The sequence below is a fragment of the Somniosus microcephalus genome, chromosome 3, assembly GCF_052327205.1.
Source record: "Somniosus microcephalus isolate GS21.2 chromosome 3, FLI_Smic_1.0, whole genome shotgun sequence".
NCBI classification, from domain to species: Eukaryota; Metazoa; Chordata; class Chondrichthyes; order Squaliformes; family Somniosidae; genus Somniosus; species Somniosus microcephalus.
Genome location: NC_140989.1, coordinates 38,385,711 through 38,402,346, shown reverse-complemented (window position 1 = coordinate 38,402,346; position 16,636 = coordinate 38,385,711). Strand labels below are relative to the sequence as shown.

Below are 16,636 nucleotides of genomic sequence, written 5' to 3'. Positions count from 1 at the left end.
TGCATACAGTTTTGGTCTCCTTACCTAAGGAAGGATATACTTGCCATAGAGGGAGTGCAATGAAGGTTCACCAGACTGGGATGGGGGGGGGGGAATTGTCCTATGAGGCCAGATTGAGTAGACTAGGCCTATATTCTCTAGAGTTTAGAAAAATGAGAGGTGATCTAATTGAAACATACAAATATCTTACAGGGCTTCATAGGGTAGATGCAGGGAGGATGTTTTTCCTGGCTGGGGAGTCTAGAACCAGGGGTCACAGTCTCACAATAAGGGGTCAGCCATTTAGGACTGAGATGAGGAGAAATTTCTTCACTCAGAGGGTGGTGAGTCTTTGGAATTCTCTACCCCAGAGGGCTGTGGAGGCTCAGTCGTCGCATATATTCAAGGCAGAGATTGATTGATTTTTGGATATCGAGGGATATGGGATAGCGCAGGAAAGTGGAGATGAGGTAGAAGATCAGCCATGACCTTATTGAATGGCGGAGCAGGCTCGAGGGGCCAAATGGCCTACTCCTGCTCCTATTTCTTATGTTCTGGTAGATGAGTTAAGTTGGGAAGGACTGAGCTGCAAAAAATGACAAGGAAAGCAGAAAAGCAAATTGAAGGACTAAAAATTGAGGGAGCAACTGAGAGTGACTGCCAAGTGGGATTCTCGATCTTTTTTGATATTTTTAAAATATATTTTGGATGTGATTAAATAAAGCTTAAGTTCCTATAAAATACTGTTGGTTTTGTAACCAGTGTTTTTGTTTAGCACTCTTTTTCACAAGTTTCTTTACTTGTTAGTTTAGTAGGTTAACAGTTGCCCTCCACTTAGTGTCCACTTGGGTCTACCGAATATGTAAATGCTAAATATTTCACTATCCTAAATATCCAGCAGCAGAAGGCTGCGTTTTAGACTAATTGTAGATTATTGCAAAGCTGAAATATTACAATGTAGGAATTCGGGTTGACCTCAGCAGGTATTGGACGAATGCCTACTAAATAATCGAGTTCGACTTCAGGAGAACAATAAATAAGTTCTTTAATGCAGGAAGCAAACGAAATACAGCAGGTAAGTGAGATGGTTGCAGGAGCGCCGTAGAGTAGGTCTTTCCCCAGCGGGGACGCCACGAGGACTGAGTCCGCAGTCCTGTAGAATGCGCGATGACGTCATCACGCTCGGCTGTGTTTTCCCGCGCTTCGGGCGTCACGTGACCGCATCGTGACGTCAGCGCGTTTGCCCGCGCTTGGGGTGGTCACGTGACCCGTGCCGATACGTCGACGTGTCTATCTGGCACTGAGGCTGGCCGTTGCGGCCGAAGTCGCGAGCGCGAGAGGCACCCGGCACTGAGGTCGGCCATTGCGGCCGAAGTCGCGGGAGAGGCACCCGGCACTGTGGCTGGCTGCTGCGACCGTCGAGGGAGCGGACGGCCGAACTAGGCCGGCGGCTGACGCGTTTAGGTGCGTCGTGTTGACGTGACGTCAGCGCACTAGGGCGCGTCTTAAAGGGGCAACGGCCCAAATAGGTAAGTTAAAGGGGCAACGGCCCAAACAGGTAAGTTATGTACATACAGTTAGGTTAAAGTGAATTATGTACATTATATAGTAAGGGACACCCGGTGGAACCGCCACAACAACACTATATAAAACTTTTAATACTAGCCTCAAGTTAATTTCTGTACTCCTTTGTACACTCTTGAGTTCAGCTGGAGGTAAGATGATTGTGACTACAGATTTAAAAGAAACATCAGCTTTATTGATATTTCAGATTTACAGTATAACTGTTTACCTGCATTAATTGGGAGGGGGAACCCAATTAATTATCACTAACCTTTCATTGAAATATAATGGTGGGTACGTGTAATTTTTCACTCTGTTCACCTTGAATGTTAAGGAAAATGTCTCGCAGTACAATTCTAGATTCTGTCCTTCCAAGCTGAGAAGCTGTGTCCTCGTAGGCTGAAGTACTGGTGGTTACAGGGCGGTAGTGAGAGGAATTTGAGGGATGAATTAAGATAGCTCAAGGGTATTGGCACAACAAAATGACTTGTCAGTTTTCCTATAGCTTACTGATACTTGGTTATACACATTAGTCTCATATTTTTGACCAGGTATAGTGTCTCGTACTTTCCCCTCGCTGTGTGTGTCGGCAAGCCGTGCACTCTCCGTGTGTGTTTTTCTCTGTAGTGCTTGGCCTTTATTCGTCATGTGGAGGAACGTGGCATGAATCTGTAACCCCCTCCATTCTGGCACAGCAGACTGGGGCACAGACCTGGTCTGCTGATGCGCCACATTGTTATTGAGAATGTTGAACCAAATATTTTGCTGTATTAATCATCTGGGCAAACAGTATTGATGGGAGACTTGTTCAGCCAGATTTTCCACTTCCATCCTCTTCTACTTGCAGTGATTCCTTCTGGGAGGTGGATCCATGAACGTTCAGTAGTCCGCTGGTATCTCCTCCATTCTTGGCACATGGTTCCAAGCAGTAAGGGTCCCCAAACTTTGATCAGCATGTCACATGGGAGATGAATCCTGTACTTGTACGACTGCCTTATATCCACACTTGGCAGCAGGGACCACTGAATAGAGATCAGGAATGGGAATCCTGAACGGTTTAAAATTCCCCAGCTCCCCTCTTTTAGCCTGGTGACACTGAGGCAAATTCTAGTGCGTTACCACTGCTCTGCCTAAGATCAGCTAACTTAGTACAGAGCAATGATAACAAAGAGTAAGGGTTTTAAACAGAAAAATGTTTTCTGATTGTTTTATATTTACAAAACCAATGAACTGGATTAGTGCTTAGTATTCATAAAGAAATGTAACGATAGTGGAAGAAGAAATGCATTGTTTCGTTGATTAAAATTATGCTCAACATTTTAAATGTATTCTGATATTTGGATGCCAGCTTAATTAAATGGCTATGAAGGTACTATAAATTTGTTAGTCACTGATTTTAGTAAGTGTTTTTCAGTTTCATTTTTCCTTCCGGTTGGTTATATTTGGTACTCAAACTGTTTTGAAATTTCAGGTACGGTTTGTACAGCTCGCCCTTTGATCCAGTTCTGTTCGACTTAGAAATGGGTGGTTCATCCTGCAAAAATGCCTACAACAGCAGCATGGGTGTACAATCTGATGAAATAGATCTTTCTGATGTATTGTCAGGTGAGAGTGCAGAAGATGTAGGTTACTGAAGCCAATAAATGCTACTTTGATTCTAGTGGAAATGTTTTTCCTGCACTGTGCTGATTTGCCAATTCCCCAAATGCCATAGAGTTTTAATAGAGACACTGCTGCAGTTCTGTTGAATTTGATAGTTTGTTCAAAATACAGTGTTAGGAAGGAGTTCAGGACAACAATCACTGTTGGCTGGTAGTATAAAATGCAAATGGTGTACAGGAAAGCGCCAGTTTACCACACTGTCTTCACAGCCTATTTTGCATTCTGTCTCCATTCCTGGGGCCAGTTAACACTGGTTTATTACACTAAGATTGCGAGCGTGTAGGCTGGAAAGACCAACTGGTCCATCAAGTCTGCCCCACACCATGATGGCGCCTCTCCTCATTATGCAGAGGACCAGAATGAATGAGACTACTGCCTCTATCCAGTGAAGCATTGGATGCGTTCAGTGCCAGTATGTTTGCTACCTGAATTGGTCAGCATAAATAAAAAGCTTCTTGTACAGATGTTTTACAAACCAGTTCTGAACAATGTTTGTGTGTATGTGTGAAGTAGGTTTTTACTATGTTGGTAGATTTTTAAAAGATCATTAAAATGTCATGAACAGCTACAGAAAATAATCAAAAAGGCTAATGGAATGCTGGCCTTTATATCTAGAGGACTAGAATAGAAGGGGGTAGAAGTTATGCTGCAGCTGTACAAAACCCTGGTTAGACCACACCTGGAGTACTGTGGGCGGTTCTGGAAACTATACCTTAGGAAGGATATATTGGCTTTGGAGGGAGAGCAGCGCAGGTTTACCAGTGTGATACCCGGACTCCAAGGGTTAAGTTACGAGGCGCGATTCCACAAATTAGGGTTGTATTTCCTAGAATTTAGAAGGATCAGGGGTGATCTGATTGCAGTTTTCAAAATATTAAGGGGAACAGATAGGGTAGATAGACAGAAACTAGTTCCACTGGTGGTGGGGGTGGGGGGCATAGCCTAAAAATTAGAGCCAGTCCTTCAGGAGTGAAATTAGGAAACACTTCTACACACAAAGGGTGTCAGAGGTTCGGAACTCTCTTCAGCAAACGGCAATTGATGCAAATCAACTGTTAATTTTAAATCTGAGATTGATTTTTGCTAATCAAAGGCATTAAGGGATATGGGCCAAAGATGGGTATATGGAGTTAGTTTGCAGATCAGCCATGATCTCATTGAATGGCGGAATAGGCTCGAGGGGCTCATTGGCCTACTCCTGTTCCTATGCAGATTTAGTTTTAGTTATGCTGACTTAGTTACCTTAATTTTGCACCCTGCTGTGTTGTGATGCCATCTTAATGTCACACATTGCTGCTTCCCTGATTCAGTACCATCAGGCAACATCTGCAGCATTGAAGGAAGCTTTTTCATACTGCTTTAAGAGTAGGTGTTCCGCTGCTGCTCCAGAAGCATCAGTGGCATGTATGCCAATTTACCCATGACACAGGTCTGCCTGGTTTTAGAGATCAGTAATGCAGGTTTTGCATTACTGGACGATATGGACCTCCCTCATCTTCCTCCCCAAAGCCATATGGCAAGTTGAAGTTGGAATGGTATGTGTGATACAGCTGACTGTATGAAATCCTGCCGTGCAGTATAAACGAGGCAGATTTCACAGCATCAGCAGCCCCAGAATATTACAGAATTATAACTTGAAGCAGTTCTGTAATATAAACAGCCATGAGTATCCACAATTCATGCTGTTCTTAGTTGCTCTGTATGCATGCTACCAATCACTTTTGCATAGGTTGTATTCAGTGATGTTCAACATTCTGTGTCCACAGTAAAAATGCACTCAGCGACTTGTAATGGGATAATATAAATTGTGGCATTTTAAACATTCAAATTAAACACTGTCCCTGTTTATAGGTTCTGCTTATAATGCTTTTAAGCTTTGCTGACTGTTGAGCACTGATATTCAGGCAGCTTTGTATTGATAGAAGTATCCCTTTCAATACACTGCCCTTTTAGAATTTGAACCTTTATGGAGGTAAAAGACGAGTTGCTTGGACCACAATATCTCTCTCTCAATTTGTTTATGGGATGTGGGCGTTGCTGGCAAGGCCAACATTTATTGCCCATCCCTAATTGCCCTTGAGAAGGTGGTGGTGAGCCGCCGCCTTGAACTGCTGCAGTCTGTGTGGTGAAGGTACTCCCACAGTGCTGTTAAGTTGGGAGTTCCAGGATTTTTGACCCAGTGACTATGAAGGATCGGTGATGTACTTCTAAGTCAGGATGGTGTGTAACTTGGAGGTGGTGGTGTTCCCATGCGTCTGCTGCCCTTGTCCTTCTAGGTGGAAGAGGTCGCGGGTTTGGGAGGTGCTGCCAAAGAAGCCTTGGCGAGTTGCTGCAGTGCATCTTGTAGATGGTACACACTGCTGCCACGGTACGCCGGTGGTGGAGGGAGTGAAGGTTTAAGGTGGTGGATGGGGTGCCAATCAAGCGGACTACTTTGTCCTGGATGGTGTCGAGCTTCTTGAGTGTTGTTGGAGCTGCACTCATCCAGGCAAGTGGAGAGTATTCCACCACACTCCTTACTTGTGCCTTGTAGATGGTGGAAAGGCTTTGGGGAGTTGGGAGGTGAGACACTCGTCGCAGAATATCTAGCCTCTGACCTCTTGTTGTCACAGTTAAGTTTCTGGTCAATGGTGACCCCCAGGATGTTGATGGTGGGGGATTCGGCGATGGTAATGCAGTTGAATGTCATGGGGAGGTGGTTAGACTCTCGCTTGTTGGCGACAGTCATTGCCTGGCACTTGTGTGGCGCAAATGTTACCTGCCACTTATCAGCCCAACCTGGAACGTTGTCCAGGTCTTGTTGCATGCGGGCATGGACTGCTTCATTATCTGGAGTGAATGGCACTGAACACTGTGCAATCATCAGCGAGCATCCCCATTTCTGACCTTATGTTGGAGGGCAGGTCATTGATGAAGCAGCTGAAGGTTGGGCCAAGGACACTGCCCTGAGGAACTCCTGCAGCGATATCTTGGGGCTGTGATGATTGACCTTCAATCACCACAACCATCTTCCTTTGTGCTAGGTATGACTCCAGCCAGTGGAGTGTTTTCACCCTGATTCCCATTGACTCAGTTTTACCAGGGCTCCTTGATGCCACGCTCGGTCAAATGCTGCCTTGATGTCAAGGGCAGTCACTCTTGCCTCACCTCTGGAATTCAGCTCCTTTGTCCATGTTTGGACCAAGGCTGTAATGAGGTCGGGAACCGAGTGGTCTTGGCGGAACTCAAACTGGGCATCAGTGAGCAGATTATTGGTGAGTAAGTGCCACTTGGAAGGTGTCATCGACAGTGCTATCATCACTCTGCTGATGATTGAGAGTAGACTGATGGGGCGGTAATTTGCTGGATTGGATGTGTCCTGCTTTTTGTGGACAGGACATACTTGGGCAGTTTTCCACATTGTTGGATAGATGCCAGTGTTGTAGCTGTACTGGAACAGCTTGGCTAGAAGCGCGGTTAGTTCTGGAGCACAAGTCTTCAGCACGATAGCCGGGATGTTGTCGGGGCCCATCGCCTTTGCTGTATCCAATGCACTCAGCCGTTTCTTGATACCACGTGGAGTGAATTGAATTGGCTGAAGACTGACTTCTGTGATGGTGGGGACCTCAGGAGGAGGCCGACATCGATCATCCACTCGGCACTTCTGGCTGAAGATGGTTCCAAATGCTTCAGCCTTGTCTTTTGCACTCGCGTGCTGGGCTCCACCATCATTGAGGATGGGGATATTCATGGAGCCTCCTCCTCCCGTTAGTAGTTTAATGGTTCACCACCATTCACGACTAGATGTGGCAGGACTGCAGAGCTTTGATCTGATCTGTTGATTGTGGGATTGTTTAGCCCTGCCTATAGTATGCTACTTCTGCTTTTTAGCATGCATGTAGTCTGGTGTTGCAGCTTTCCCAAGTTGGCACCTCATTTTTAGGTATGCCTGGTGCTGCTCCTGGCATACTTTTCTGCACTCCTCATTGAGCCAGGGTTACTCCCCTGGCTTGGTGGTAATGGTAGAGTGAGGGATATGCCGGGCCATGAGGTTACAGATTGTGGTGAAGTACAATTCTGCTGCTGCTGATGGCCCACAGCGCCTCATGGATGCCCAGTTTTGAGGTGCTAGATCTGTTCTGAATCTATCCCATTTAGCACTGTGATAGTGCCACACAACACGATGGAGGGTGTTCTCAGTATGAAGACGGGACTTCGTCTCCACAAGGCCTGTGCAGTGGTCACTGCTACCAATACTGCCATGTACAGATGCATCTGCGACAGGTAGATTGGTGAGGACGAAGTCAAGTAGGTTTTTCCCCCGTGTTGGTTCTCTCACCACCTGTCGCAGGCCCAGACTGGCAGCTATGTCCTTCAGGACTCGGCCAGCTCGGTCAGTAGTGGTGCTACCGAGCCACTCTGGGTGGGGGACTTCAATGTCCATAATCAAGAGTACATTCTGTGCCCTTGCTACCCTTAGTGCTTCTTCCAAGTGGTGTCCAACATGGAGAAGTACTGATTCATCAGCTGAGGGAGGACGGTAGGTGGTAATTAGCAGGAGGCTTCCTTGCCCATGCTTGCCCTGAAGCCATGAGACTTCATGGGGTCCGGAGTGAATGTTGAGGACTCCCAGGGCCACTCCTTCCCGACTGTATACCACTGTGCTGCCACCCCTGGTGGGTCTGTCCTGCCGATGGGACAGGACATACCCAGGGATGGTGATGGAGGAGTTTGGGACATTGGCTGAAAGGTATGATTCTGTGAGTATGACTGTCAGGCTGTTGCTTGACGAGTCTGTGGGACAGCTCTCCCAATCTGCAAGTATTTGGTTAAAAAGTATGGCAAATAGTTTTCTGCATCAAAGCTAAAGCTATCATTTTATAATATAAGCCTTACTAGTCAAATAAGATATTTAATTCTAATTTTGAGAATTACTTTCTGGTTTCCCCCACCCCGGGCTCTCATTTCTTGCCTCTTCCTCCCTCCCTCCACCTCCACTTGTCTGTCCTTGCTAGATGTGCACAAAATGTAAGGGGCTTAACGTAAACTGTAAATGTGTATCCTTCTGCAGGGAATGGGAAAATGAGCAGTTGTGCCGCAGCAGAGGGCAGTTTCACCGCTCTGACTGGACTCCTGGAAGTGGAACCTCTGCACTTCAGCTGCATTTCAACCAGTGATGGCACGAGAGTGGAGAGAGATGATGCAAGTAAGTTGAGAAGTACTAAATGCTGGAGAGATAATGGTTATTTCTATAGAACATGGGCCCCTTTTCAGTGTGACCAATTCTTATGGGTTAACCTCACCACCCTGCCTAATGGGGATGGCCAAAAGGAACAAAGTTGGCAACTGTCTATCTTCTCATGTGCCACTAAATGTCCCAAAATGTATGCAAAATGTAAATGTTTCTATGTGGTTAATTGCTCGTGAAGCTAACACAATTGGTTTGCTTTTGTATTCAATGGCCGAGTGTGCACAGTAGACCACAGTAACCCTCAATTGTCAGAAGATCATTTGAGCTGGAGCTTGAAACATTAGGCATGCCTAACACTTTTATAAAAAAAAAAAAAATTAAAAAAAAATTAAAAAATAATGTGTAATATATCTTTCAGATCAAAATCGTTATTGTATTTTAACTTGTAATGCGAACGTTTCTGCTTTCCTCCTATCTAGTGACTGGCTTTGGGCTTACAACAGCAGTGGGTGGGCTTACAACTGGTACAGTTGGAGAAGCTTCAACAGCATTGAGTTCAGCAGCTCAAGTAGCCCTTCAGTCCCTCTCCCATGCTATGGCTTCAGCAGAACAACAGCTGCAGGTTCTTCAGGAGAAACAACAGCAGTTGCTGAAACTTCAGCAGCAGGTGAGCAGTGAGGTTTTAATATTATTTGTTAATTACGGAAACCGTGATTAAAATTTGGTGGCCCTGATTTTACTCGATCCTCCTAATGTATTTAAACATGTTACCTTAACACTTGATTTAGTTAGTGATAAACCTTAGCAGCACTTTGATGCGCAAATGAAATGTGAGTATTTAGTTTTGTATTACTGTGTTGATTATGGGAAAACCTGGTTTTAGGATAGATAATAGCAGGGATAGTTGCTTCACACAAGCTCAAGTCCTAAAACCAAATCTCATTTTTCTGTGTTTGTTCTAAGTTATAATTGGAAACCTTCACGAGCTGTAATAAGGTAGTTTAATGGACTACTCTTCTTTTAAACATAACAGAAAGCCAAGCTGGAAGCCAAGTTGCATCAGACTACGGCAGCGGCAGTAGCAGCGGCAGCACCTGGAGTCGGACCTATTCACAACTCGGTGCCTTCTAGTGCCTCCACAGCACCTGGCTTTTTCATACATCCTGCCGATGTCATTCCTCCCACTCCAAAAACCACGCCGCTGTTCATGACTCCGCCATTAACGCCGCCCAATGAGGCAGTCTCTGCAGCAATCAGTGCAGAGTTAGCACAGCTCTTTCCTGGCTCAGTTATTGATCCTCATCCAGTCACTGTGGCCATTCATTCAAAAAATACCAACAAGTCCAAAACGGTATGTTTGGGGAAATCACACGAACTTATTTTTATAAAAATTGTGCATATTTAAATACAAGTAGGCTCTAGAAATCGATTAAACATCAATCGCATACAGTTCCAATTAACTTAAAAAAAAAAAAAAAAAAAAACTATTTGTTGTAAATTAAACTAACTCTCTGAGGAGATGCATACATGGATTTTACACAAGGCATTCCATAAGATGTCTTGCAGGAGGCTTGTTGCAAAAATTGGTGCGATGAAATGTAGGTAGAAATTTGCTGGACTGGAAACAAATGATTAGTGTTAGCAAGTGTTGCTTGAGTTGGAGAACAATAGCTAGTGGTCTATCCCAGTGGACAGTGCTAGGCCCACTTTGTTCTTGTCGATTTATATACAGGAAACTCTCGATTTACCGGCACCTAAATAACCGGAAATCTCTGTTAACTGGCAAAATTCAGGAGTAGGTTCAGGTAAGTTTTACTTCATATTAGTAGCCGTTCCTGGATCTGTGGCCATGTAACCGGGGTTCCTGCACTTGTTGCTAAGCAACAGGGACGCTTGGTCTGTGGCTGGAGTTCCTGCACCTGTTGCTAAGCAACAGGGAAGCCTGGATTTGTTGCTGTGTACGGAGCTCTCGTACCTTTTAACTATACCTCTCAGTAATCCGGACTTTTTGATAAACCGGCACCATGCCGGTCCCATCGGTGCCGGATAAAAAAGTGTTTCCTGTATAGATGATTTGTATTTGGGTATAGGGCCAACAATGTGGAAATTTGCTGACTCGTGAGGTAATGGATTTTTGGAGGAAAAATCAGAAATGGGTATGTACTTAATGGAAAGACGTTGAATGGTGTGGTTGACCAGAGATACTTGGGTTCAAATACATAATTCAGTGAAAGTGAGAATGCAGGTCGAAAAGGCCAATAGCATTTTGGGTTTTTTAAATAGGGGTTTAAAGTACATGAGTGAAGAGGTAATCAATTAGTACAAGGCACGATTGGGCCACAATTCGAGTACTGTGTACAGTTTTGGGAGCCCCATTATAGAAAGGGCACTTTCTGTTGTTGACCTCTGCATTGTGTCTCGAGCAGTGCTAACATGCTGTTTGCCTGCGATGTTTCTGTGTCACCTTGCAATCTTTAAACCGAAGCTTAGACGGTTAATAATTTGTGAATTGTAATTTGCTAAATGTTGGATGTCACGCAGAATGCTTTATTTCCACATTTTATATGCATAATGTGTGGTAAGAAACTACTTAATGGGCAGGTATGATTCATTTTTGTTTTCAGCTGGTCCGTTTGAAGAGAGCTGCCAGAAATATGTTTGGGTTGCGTGTTGGTTTCACAACTAAAGTACAGTTGCTTGTACCAGATTCTTCATGTAATGTTTTATTTAATTGTTGATTTTGGCTGTTAACTCTACAAAATGTGTTTGTGTTTTTTTTGCAGAGTCCTCTGGGGACTGGTCTGGCGCTAGCAATTTCTCATGCTTCTCACTTACTTCAGCCTCCACCGCATCAATCTATCATCATTGAACGCATGCACTCAGGTAGAGTAACTTTTTGTAGTTCTTGTAACAATTAGTTAACCTACACTAATATTTCAGAGCTGTATAAAACATTTATTTTTCTTAGCAGTTTTCTTGCTTCCTCCCCTGACTGCAACGACTCCTGCATTTTTTTTCTTTGTGTCGATTGTCTTGTTGCATCATCTAAATGGCCATTTTTCACGTGCGAGCCCAAACAGATAATGTAGGCAACCTATTGATCAAGAAGCGCAACACAGACGAGCTTGATGCCATCCTCACCCGATGTCCATATGCACCCACGTTCCAGCGGGGGTCCAAGGTTGGCCATCAGAAGTGTGAATTCTGGCTGATTGTCCCCTCCCTAGCCAGGGGCACGGAGATTGACTGTTGTGCCCCTACTTGCCACCTCGGTTGAGATCAATTACCAGCACAGACCACGGATTGAACTTGGGACCTTCCTGCTTTGTGCAACAAAAGTACTCGCTGCTTTTACCAGTTGAGATATCTGTGCCCTACCTGTTACTTTTACTTTTAATTTTAATAACAGTTTAGTTTTAATAGCTTAGCTATACTCCTATGCATTCCCAAGATGGTCTTGCCTGCTACACAACCTTGTTAGATGTTGAACAAAGTATTAATTTTTATATTAATCCCATACTGATATTTATATTTTCTTGTCCTGCATATCCTTGGTACGGCGTTCATATGGGCATTTTGTTGTACCAAAACCTCTTGCTAGTTAGGAAATTTAAACTGGGTTTTGCTTTTCTGATTTAGGGGCAAGAAGGTTTGTGACGCTGGACTTTGGGAGACCAATACTCTTGACCGATATATTGATTCCAACCTGTGCAGACCTGGCATCTTTATCAATCGATATTTGGACATTGGGAGAAGAAGTGGATGGAAGACGTTTAGTGGTGGCCACAGATATTAGTACACATTCATTGATTCTTCATGATTTATTGCCGCCACCTGTTTGCAGGTTCATGAAGGTATGCAGCCTGTTGAACTAAATGGAACAATAACAACTTGTGCTAGTATAGCACCTTTAACATAGAAAAACAGCGCGAGGTGCCTCGCAAGTATAATCAGACAAAGGTCGACACTGAACCAAAGGAGATGGGGTAACTAAAAGCTTAGACGAAGAGGTGGATTTTAGGGAGGATCTTAAAGAAGAAAAGGTAGGTGGAGAGGTAGAGGTTTAGGGAGGGAATTCCAGAGCTTGGATAGCTGAAGGCACGGCTGCCAATGGAGGAGGCAAAGGGGTTTCAGCATGCATGTGGCCAGAGTTGTCGGGTAGGCTAGCAGAGGTTATAGAGATAGGGAGGTGGGGGGGAACCCATGAAGGGATTTGAACACGAGGATGAAAATTTTAAACTTGAGGTATTGGGGGATCGGAAGCCAAGGTTGGTCAACGAGCACATGGCAATGGGTGAGTGGGACTTTCTATGTGATAGGATATGGGTAGTGGAGTTTTTGGATGAGCTGAAGTTTATGAAGTATGGTGGATGGGAAGCCAGTCCAAATAGTGTTGAAATAGTTGAGTCTGGAGCTCACCGATGGATGAGGGTTTCAGCAGCAGATTGGCTGAATTGGGTCGAGAGAGGCCATGTTACGGAGGTTGTGGGATTGGAAGCTCAACTCGGAGTCAAATAGGACACTGAAGTGCAGAACAGTCTGGTTCAACCTGAGACGGTGGCTGGGGAGGGGTGGTGGAATCAGTGGCAAAGGTGTGGTGTGTGTGTGTGGCGGGGCCAAAGATGAAAACTTCAGATTTGAGATAAATCAATTATAGGGCAATTGCTTGACGTTTTGTATGTTTCTTTTAACATAATATCAATAAATAAGCTCATGAAGCCTCGTATTACTGTTTTAAACCAAATCCTCCAATTTGATTTGCAGATCACTGTGATTGGGCGTTATGGCAGCACAAATGCAAGAGCTAAAATACCACTGGGTCTGTATTATGGGCACACCTACATCTTACCGTGGGAAAGTGAGATCAAGTTAATACATGACCCCCTAAAAGGTGAAAGTGACTCTGCGAGCCAGCCAGAAATGGAACAGCAGTTAACAATGATGATAGCTCTCCAAGAAGACATACAGTGCAGGTTAGTTTAATCTTTTTAACAGGTGCAGATCAATGTTCCATGTAAGCTGTGCAGACGCATGGCTCCAGGGAACCTGCGCAAGCCGGCATTTCGATGGAAAAACCGCATATGCGTGGTATTTTGAATGGCCCGCGCAGCCCCTTAAAGGGGTCGTTGGGCCAAAATAAATGACGGGGAATATTGGTGCAGATATAGACTGGTCTTTTGTTTCCTTTACCCATCTCTTGAAGATGATGGTTTATACAAGGGCGTACTTCTACTGGAGCTGACGATCCTCCAGTGAGGGGCCATTCCTCATATATTGGCCAAGACAATGAGTGACATTTGACTATTTAATCATGGGGAAGGGGAGCATCCCAACCATGTCTGCTGTTGTTGCACAATTTGTTGATTTGTCCAGCATTGGTCACTTTTTATAGTGATGAGGCGCAGGAACCCTGACCCTGCCCACCCCGCCCCCCCCCCCCCCAAAAAACATTCCTTGGCTGAGAACACTGAAATCCCGACTTGTTCCTGGCTGAAACCGGTAAACCTGCATGTTTTCCATTTTTGAGCAATGCCACTTTTTGCTTTCAAAAAACATTTTCTGCTGTTTGACATTTTGTCAACTGGTCTGCAAACTTGTATGAAATGAAAATGCAGAACTCTTGAATCTTACAACACGGTTGATGGAATCCAATTGGTCCCACTCCCCTGCTCTTTCACCATAGACTTGCAAATTTTTCCTGCAACAAGTACTGAAAAAGTACGACTGAAATTGCAGCTTTCTCAATAAACTGAAATGGTCTTTTTGAAGTTTTGGTGCTGCTGCTGTCCTTGGCTAATGTGCATAGTACCAAGCTGGGATTCGGGTGAGCCCTGTGATGGCACTTTTTTGGTGTAGCGAGTATTAAGCCATACAGGATATTAAGACCGTTGTGCCTGCTAATGGTAGCTGGGATGCTACAACTGCCTCAACAGTTGGAATGTGAAAAGAAATGAGCCTCGCTTGATCGCTATGCAGGGACTACTGCTGTAAAATGAATGGGTTGTTGACAGGGTAGGATTGAGCTCTGTCGTTGAAGCTAGCCTGCTGTGTTTAGTCACAGACTCCCAGCTGAAGGCTAGCCACTTCGACAAGGTACCAGAGGGTTGGCAGGGTTTGTGGAACCCTATCCCAGGGGAGTAAGAACGAGGCGGGACAGGTTAGAATCTGTTACTTCTCCAACTTTTTCCAGTTCTGACGAAGGGTCATCGACCTGAAACGTTAACTCTGTTTCTCTTCACAATGCTGCCTGACCAGCATTTTCCGTTGTTTCAGATTTCCAGCGGCCGCAGTAATTTGCTATTGTATGAGGTTAGCATTAGTGTTCCTTTTTAAAAAAAAAAAAAAAAATCATCTCATTAAAACGGTGCCTTGCAATAACTTGGTTAATCAGTCTGAGAATAGCATTGATAGTAACAACTTTTTGTGGTCTAGAAGGGAAGATGGTATTAATGAGAGGAAATGGGAAGGAGATCAAAAATTAAACTGAAAAATATTTGGTCGAACCACTGAGATTATAGGACTATTCTTACCTGTCCCGCCTCATAGAGTCATAGTTATACAGCACAGAAAGAGGCCCTTCGGCCCATCGCGTCCGTGCCGGCCATCAAGCCCTGTCTAATCTAATCCCATTTTCCAGCATTTGGTCCGTAGCCTTGTATGCTATGGCGTTTCAAGTGCTTATCCAAATGCTTCTTGAATGTTGTGAGGGTTCCTGCCTCTACCACCCTTTCAGGCAGTGAGTTCCAGATTCCAACCACCCTCTGGGTGAAAACGTTTTTCCTCAAATCCCCTCTAAACCTCCTGCCCCTTACCTTGAATCTATGCCCCCTTGTTATTGACCCCTGTACTAAGGGTAAAAGTTCCTTTCTATCTACCCCCCTCATAATTTTGTATACCTCAATCAGGTTCCCCCCTCAGCCTTCTCTGCTCCAAGGAAAACAACCCCAGCCTGTTCAGCCTTCATAGCTGAAGCGCTCCAGCCCAGGTAACATCCTGGTAAATCTCCTCTGCACCCTCTCCAAAGCAATCACATCCTTCCTATAGTGTGGCGACCAGAACTGCACACAGTACTCCAGCTGTGGCCTTACCAGCGTTTTGTACAGCTCCATTATAACCTCCCTGCTCTTGCCTTCATTAGCCGAGGCATAGAATATAAGTATCCCATATGCCTTTTTAACCACCTTATCCACCTGTTCTGCTGCCTTCGGGGATCTATGTACATGCACACCAAGGTCCCCCTGATCCTCTGTCTTTCCTAGGGTCTTACCATTCATTGTGTATTCCCTTGCCTTGTTAGTCCGTCCAAAATGCATCACCTCACACTTTTCAGGGTTAAATTCCATTTGCCAATGTCCCGCCCATCTGACCAACCCATCTATATCGTCCTGTAGCCTGAGGCTTCCCTCCTCGCTATTTACCACCCCACCAATTTTCGTGTCATCTGCGAACTTACTGATGATACCTTTTTACATTCACATCCAAATCATTAATGTAGACCACAAACAGCAAGGGACCCAGCACCGATCCCTGCGGTACCCCACTGGACACAGGCTTCCAGTCACAAAAACAACCTTCCACCATCACCCTCTGCCTTCTGCCACTAAGCCAGTTTTGGATCCAATGTGCCAAGGCACCCTGGATCCCATGGGCTCTTACCTTCCTGACCAGTCTCCTATGCGGGACTTTATCAAAAGCCTTACTGAAATCCATGTAAACCACATCCACTGCACTACCCTCATCCACACACCTAGTCACCCCCTCGAAAAATTCAATCAAATTGGTCAGACATGATCTTCCATTGACAAAGCCATGCTGGCTATCCCTAATTAATCCTTGCCTCTCCAAGTGGAGACTAATTCTGTCCCTCAGAATTTTTTCCAATAATTTCCCTACCACTGATGTTAGGCTCACTGGCCTGTAATTCCCTGGTTTATCCCTACTACCCTTCTTGAATAATGGTACTACGTTAGCTGTTCTCCAGTCCTCTGGCGCATCCCCTGTGGCCAGAGAGGTTCTGAAAATTTGTGTCCGAGCCCCTGCAATCTCGCCCTTTGCCTCACATAGTAGCCTGGGATACATCTCGTCCGGGCCTGGGGATTTATCCACTTTTAAGCCTGCTAAAACCGCTAGTACCTCCTCCCTCTCGATGCTAATATGTTCAAGTATATCACAGTCCCCCTGCCCGATTTCTATGTCGACATCGTCCTTCTCCATAGTGAACACAGATGCAAAAAATTCATTTAAAACCCCACCTACATCCTC

The 16,636-nt window shown here is 44.9% G+C and overlaps 1 protein-coding gene across 5 annotated transcripts in view; it reads left to right on the top strand.

Annotated features, from left to right (window-relative positions):
* birc6 (baculoviral IAP repeat containing 6) overlaps positions 1–16,636 on the top strand; it is a 261,261-nt gene that overhangs the window by 70,021 nt on the left and 174,604 nt on the right. For 4 of the 5 annotated variants that reach the window (XM_085980115.1, XM_085980112.1, XM_085980114.1 and 1 more), the window contains exons 22-28: positions 3,014–3,147; positions 8,255–8,389; positions 8,854–9,041; positions 9,408–9,725; positions 11,158–11,257; positions 12,014–12,228; positions 13,139–13,347. In XM_085980115.1, the coding sequence (XP_085836241.1) occupies positions 3,014–3,147; positions 8,255–8,389; positions 8,854–9,041; positions 9,408–9,725; positions 11,158–11,257; positions 12,014–12,228; positions 13,139–13,347 (1,299 nt within the window). The remainder of the gene's footprint in view (positions 1–3,013; positions 3,148–8,254; positions 8,390–8,853; positions 9,042–9,407; positions 9,726–11,157; positions 11,258–12,013; positions 12,229–13,138; positions 13,348–16,636) is intronic. The other variant, XM_085980116.1, reaches the window with a different exon arrangement.